This window comes from Bactrocera dorsalis, chromosome 3, assembly GCF_023373825.1.
Source record: "Bactrocera dorsalis isolate Fly_Bdor chromosome 3, ASM2337382v1, whole genome shotgun sequence".
Lineage (NCBI taxonomy): Eukaryota > Metazoa > Arthropoda > Insecta > Diptera > Tephritidae > Bactrocera > Bactrocera dorsalis.
Genome location: NC_064305.1, coordinates 53,567,325 through 53,574,262, shown reverse-complemented (window position 1 = coordinate 53,574,262; position 6,938 = coordinate 53,567,325). Strand labels below are relative to the sequence as shown.

The window sequence follows — 6,938 nt, the reverse complement described above, 5'->3', positions numbered from 1 at the left end:
ATCTATTTCCCTGGCTTTGAGTCCTGCAAGTTGCAAGAGTATACCATTTTCGGTTGCAACTTAGCCCTTCTTTACTTGTTTTTGTTGTAGTGTGTTTGTTGAAGCAAAAAGTTTCCAATTATTTAGTACTTACATGAATAATAAACATACGCTCATTATATATGGGGATCGCGTAGTAAGTTCGCGCCTAAAAAAATTAGCATATCCCTGCCCTCTAGAAAGGCCTACCCATTCCCCATATAATGGTATTTTTGAAAACTATTTAAAGCGTGATGAATACATAGCTAAACACGTTAGAGACATTAAATTTTATTTTACCTCCGAAATGGTATGAGATGGCTCTATAGAAAGCGAAGTCCAAATTGGACAATGGGAGTGGCAGCGCCCACTTTTAATCAAATATATAATACATATATAAAATTCTTCTGAAATTCTTATGTTAAAGTTTGAAAATGGACGAAATTGCGCTACAGCTACGCTCACTTCCAATATGTATAACCAAATTTTAAATTCCATTTGAAATTTTCACTTTCCAGTATACAAATCAATACGAAGTAGTATACCACCTTATGAACAAAAATTCTATAAATCGAACAAAAACTGTACAAGCTCTTTGAACCGAATGTATGGATCCCAACACCTAAAGATGACTTTTTACTGAAAATATCATTCAATGTGTGAAATACCTGTACATAAATATACTCGTATAATTGAAATTCAGAGAGAATCTTTTAGTGGTAACTGTATGTCAGTATTTCAAAAGTGGGTTGAATCCATTCAATAATTTCCTTAGCCCCCATAAGTATATGGTACGTAATATTAAGATTTCCGATCTTCTGGATGACTATATACTCCATATACTACTGTGATCAAATTGAATTATGAATTTTGTCCATTTCATTTCCTTCAAAGTAATCCCCTCCCGCTGCAATACACTTATGTCAACGAATTTTCCAATCATCGTAGCACTTGGAAAAACTCCTTCCTCGTGATGGCCTTTTTCGATTCAGCTTTTATATCGTAAATTTTGTCAAAATTGCTGAGAATTTGCTGAATAGCAAAAAGTTACACGAAGGTAAATCAGACGAATGCGGTAGTTGCGGATATATTATTAGTTAAAAATGTGGCGAAATGATCACACATTATCGCACCTCTTTGTTCAATAAATTCAAACATAGTAAAAATCGAAGAATTCACTTTTAGAGCCTCACAAAATAACGCGTATCTCAAATACTAATGAATATTTTGACACTAACAGTACTACCAATTTACATCACATAAAAATTACCGATTCGAAAAACACGCGAAGTATAAATAAAAATTCACTTTTCAATTTGATCACAGTAGTATGCGAGTTATCTCACAGGAAATGAGAGAGTGTATTTTACTCATAACAGTGTATCTTTTCGCCTTAAATAAATAAGACATTATAATTTTCGAACATCCGGATGGCTTTACTCCATATGATTGGTGAGTGCATGTGAGGTACCTTAATTAAACTCTGAGAACATTTTATTAATCTGTGGCATGTTAAAGTATATAGTATTAGCAAAAATAGATAAAATCGCGTCAATACTACCTCCAACTCCCATAAACTTCACATAATGAATTTCGTTTTTCTAACAAACCTTATGAAGAATAAGACGGTCTGTGTGTGAGACATATACTTAAACATTCCTTGAAAATATGCTTTCAACTAGACCTGTGTAATTTCCAAAGTAATGCAATCAGTCCGTTCTTTTCTCTGCACCCAAAACACCCCTTATTATTATTTCCAACTTTCCACCTATATTTAAATCGTTCAGGTTGATTAAATTGTGTGACATTTTAACGTAACTAAATTACTAAACAAGTTTTCTTAAAAATTATGTGATTTATTGCTAACTTAAAATGGAATTGATTTAGTCCTTGGCCTAAACCTCATATCTCTAATATAATAAATTCTGATCCTCTGGTTGACGTTTTCCACATTAACTCAGTATATTAAATTCAGCCTCTTCGATCGAGTCAATATCAGATATCACATGTATCTCAAATATAAGTATCAATAAAATTAGGTCAAAGTTTATGGCCTTCAATATAAGTCAAGAAGATACTCAAATTGATACGCCCGAATTTAGCCATTCCTTACTTGTTTTAAGAGTTGTTTTAACTTTTAACAGAAAGAGAAAAATAGCCCATTTCCATTCCAATTCTAAGCTACCTCCCACCAATTTTCCGACAAATTGGTTCAGCCGTCCTTGAGTCTTGGGTAACTAACACAACTTTTTTATACATATAATATATGTAAGGCCAAGGTCACATGCAAATACTGTCTCAAATATGAAATTCTTTGGAGAGAGTATTTAAAGAAAGCTAACAAAAAGTGCATAACACAAGATTAGACGACTAATGGACCTCAATTGAAATATTTCGAAGTACCAAATGATCTATAATACATACATATGTATAATTAAGAATTTCGTTCACGTTTGCTTAGTTTTTGTAATGGATAAGTACATATATATAAGTAATTACTAATTTTGCACAAACATTACATTGATTTAAAGTACTAAATAAAGTTTCCAAAAATGTTTAAGCTGAGTGCGATAAAAGCACTTGCCCCAGGTCAATAGTGTTTGCATTTCAATCGATTGACAATATCGCAAATGACATATTCGCCCGAGTCTGAGCCACCGTACTCTCTCGTTCTAATATCGCGACAAATCATCGTCGTCATTAATTCGTCGTAAAGTACTCGGGCGCAATCCATTTCCCCCAAATATTTTAATAAATCAATGCAAGCGCGTACAATTCCATAAGGACTAAGTACATTGGAGGTAGTTACGGACAGGCGGGTCTGCAGAGGCTTGAAAACAGCATGATGGTCGCCACGCTCAGTAGAACTAAACAAACTGGCACCCCCACAAACTGCACTTGCTATGGAGGCGACAAAGGTCCCATATCGATCGGTGGTACAGATTATGTCGAAACGTTTAGGTCTCATCACAATACTGCGCACCAAATCATGAATCGGAATTAATTCAAATTCAAAATTCGGCTTCATTTCATTATACATTTCCAAGGCAATCTTATTGTACATTCCGTCAGAGAGAGGAAATTCCAATTCTTGGTGACCAAAAGTGACTTTCTCATGGCAATGTTCAATGGCATAATGGAACACAAAGTTGAAATAGCGTTTAATATATCGTTGCTGCACAATTTTCAGTGTCTCCACCATACCCGGTACTGGTGTGTATTCCAATTTCGAGAAGTTACCGGCATTATTCTGCATCAATACCGTTATATCCACATCTGGGTATTTACATTTGTAACCCTCGATCGAATTCACATGTATTATACCCACATACAAATCCAGATCGTTGTTGAGCAGCAGTTGTTTGTGTTTTTCATCGGGATCGTGCTGTAAGTCAACATGTATTGCATGACGATTGCGTTGCACCGACTGTAGATATTCCTTGGGATACTTGTTTTCATCAGGTCCCAATTCAATCTTTTCGAATGTCACTGGAACTTTAGCTACCTCGAATAAATGTTTGATGAAATGCGCGCCTTGCTTGCCGATGTTCGATGAACCTGTTAGTAGTGTTACAAAATATTCACCGCCATATTTAGAAGGTGGCAACACTTTTACAAATTTCGGGGGAAGATCGTTTTTCTCGTAATCGTGACCTTGTACTTCGATATTAGCGATGAATCGACAATTAATTCGTTTAAGTAGATTCACTGGTAATTTTCTAAGAAATTGCATAATTACATTAATACAGATATTTTATATGTTTTCAAAAAGCTCAAAAAGTCAAAAAGGCAAACAAATTTATGACTTATTTCCCTTAAAAAAAAAATAAATGTATTCATAGATGTTTGTATCTTTTTGATTTATATACTCTCGCAACATCTTTCTATTGAGTATAATATTTTTTAACATTACGTTTATTTTTAATCTAAAAAAATATAGAGTTATATCTATATAAATAAACGAGATGAATTAGAAGTAATTGTCCGTCCATCCGTCTACGCAAGTGATAACTTGAGTATGAATTAAGATATCTTAATGAAAGTTGGCGCATATGTTCAATGCCATAATAAGTGGATATGGGAATAAGTGGAATTTAGTGTCTATGGCTAACTTTTTAAACCCTGAACAGGATATATTAAGTTTGCCACGAAGTTTGTAACACTTAGAAAGAAGCAACGGAGACCCTATAAAGTATATATACAATATAAAAGATCAGCATGTTGAGCTAAGTCGATTTATCCATGCCCGTCTGTCTGTTTGTCCGTCTGTGTATAAGTTATCGCGAAGAAACGACACACCCTAATTCCCGTCGTAATAAGAGCCTACCACTCTGCACATGTCGCTAAGTCAGCACATTGTGCGTGAGAACATTGGCCAGACATCTAAGTACACACACACCCTGCCCGAGGCGCAAGGTCAGCAAAACGTCAGCAGAGGAGCTACAACGCGATGCGGGTTGGTGGCTTGAGCTAAGTTAGGAATAATTCAATGGTCACTTTTATACTTGACAACTAAGCCGTGATAACGGCAAATAAAATAACTTCAAATTGAATAATACATTTGAATAATTGGCGCCCAACGTGGGGCTCGCGAGTGAAAAGTTTAATAGAAAAATATAAAGTTCTTAACTCGACTCGTGTAACTACGACAGTTGGCTCACTTAAAATCGACAACAATCAACTACTTGGACTCAGCGTGGACTTAAAGAAGAGACAACCTTTGGCCCGATCAATTAACCGGAAGAACCTGAACCTAATTTTAATCTATTCAAATCCAATGGAAGGGTAAGTGAGATGCTCGTTTCCTGGAATAAATATAGCAATAATTGTGAATAAAATAAAGGAAAGTGACAGAACAAAAATTAATGAGTGAAGGTCTGGAAGACCTTTTTAGAAATTTAAAGTTAGGAAGTCAGAAAGCAAATATGAACACGGAACAAATAACCGAGTTAATTAAGGCGGAAGTTAGAAGTGCTTTGGCAGCACAAAGGTTGGAGTTCGATAGGAAGTTAGGAGCAATCCAAAACCAGGTGACAGGCAGCAGGCCAAAGGTAGAAAAATATCTAAAGGTATCTGTAAATCCACTAGTGACTTGTGACATAACGCTTGATGCGATCAAATCACTTCCCGAATTTCATGGTCACATAGGCACATATGTATGTGCAGGCGCGAGGCGGCGCATAACGCTTATGAACTGTTCAAAAGGTACGATGGCAGTGAACGACACTACCAAGCAGTTACCATTTTGAGGAACAAAATAAGAGGGGCTGCCGATGCGGTCCTCTCATCGTTTAGTACTGTGCTGAACTTTAATGCCATTATAGCACGTTTAGACTTTACGTACGCGGACAAACGTCCCGTATATCTTATAGAGCAGGAATTATCTACCTTAAGACAGGGTTCTAGGTCCTGTCTGGAATTCTACGATGAGGTAGAAAAGAAGCTAACGTTACTAGCTAATAAGACTATAATGTCTTACGAGAGTAGCGTGGCAGAAATTATAAACGAGAAATATAGGGCAGATGCCCTAAGAAATTCATTTCCGGCTTAAGGAAGCCCTTATGCGACATTCTTTTCGCCTCACGGCCGTCTGACCTTCCGTCTGCTCTTGCTTTAGCACAGGAGGTAGACTCAAACCATGAGCGGTATGCGTTCGCGGCCAATTTTGCTGCCAGGAACGTCGAGGGCAACCACATTAAAAAAAATAATAATATAATTTCAAGCCAGAACAACCATAGGACAAACACTTATGATCCACCCTCAGCTCATAAGAGCCCACACTACTATAGTAATAGGCAGTACAAACCCGGACATGCACCTCATTTTACGGAAAATCAAAGGGTAAATAACGGACGTGACAACGACAGACTAGTCAGAGCGGAACCAATGGACGTTGATCCATCCTTATCGAAATTTAAACACCAATCGTTTGACAGAGACCGAGGTGCCTATCAAGGAAACAGTAATAGAAGGCAACAGGGCTATCAACAAAAACGTCCAGCAAATTCTGGACGTTACACAGGACCAAAGATCCAACGTGTTAATCATCTGGAGGAGGAAGTTGAGCTACAGAGTGAATCATTGTACGGTGCAGAAGCCGAACAAGCGGCGGATGACGTAAGTTTAGATCAACTTAATTTTTTAGGGGAAGGTCCCTCCTACCCTGGATTTCAAAGTTCCTAGGAGGGAAAGAAGTGAAACTCCTTATCGATACTGGTGCGTCGAGGAGTTATATGAAACCAACACCGGCTTTAAGGACACAACATTTCAGGGACACATTCTCTGTAAAATCTATTCACGGGGTTACTTCTATCATGGAAAAATGCTACATGAAAATATTTGGCGTAGTGGCAGAATTTTTCATCTTACCGGACTTAACATCATTTGATGGCGTGATTGGGCTCGACATACTAAACAGGGTCCATGCGAACATTTACCTTAAATCGAATACAATAAATCATGATTTTGGTGAGGAGGAAATCTTCTTCATTTCCAGTCATGACGTAAGCCATCTTAGGCTTCAAACAAATCTAGTACCAACAGACGTTAGGGAAGATTTTTCTAGAATGATCAAAAGGATGAATAGGGTTTTTGCTGACCCCAATGAGGCACTACCATACAATACAAAGGTGATAGCAACAATTCGCACGGAGGACGAAACACCAGTTTACTCAAGATTATACCCGTACCCACTGAGTGTAGCGGATTTCGTGGACAAAGAAATCAAGGATTTGTTAGCAAATGGAGTTATCCGGCCATCAAGATCACCCTTTAACAACCCTATATGGGTGGTAAAGAAAAAGGGGGTAGACGAAAACGGACAGGCGAAGCAGAGATTAGTTATAGATTTTCGGAAACTCAATGAAAAAACTATCGGTGATAAATACCCAATTCCCGACATAACAGGAATTCTTTCCAAT

General features: G+C 37.2%; 2 protein-coding genes across 2 annotated transcripts in view; one reads left to right on the top strand and one right to left on the bottom strand.

Moving 5' to 3' along the window:
* The window catches only part of LOC125777044 (putative nuclease HARBI1), a 348,853-nt gene that overhangs the window by 123,846 nt on the left and 218,069 nt on the right, over positions 1-6,938 (top strand). The window lies entirely within an intron of this gene.
* Positions 2,387-3,837, bottom strand: LOC105233050 (uncharacterized). The gene has a single exon (XM_011214992.3). It carries the CDS (start codon positions 3,749-3,751, stop codon positions 2,609-2,611), a length of 1,143 nt encoding a protein of 380 aa, XP_011213294.1. The 5' UTR covers positions 3,752-3,837; the 3' UTR covers positions 2,387-2,608.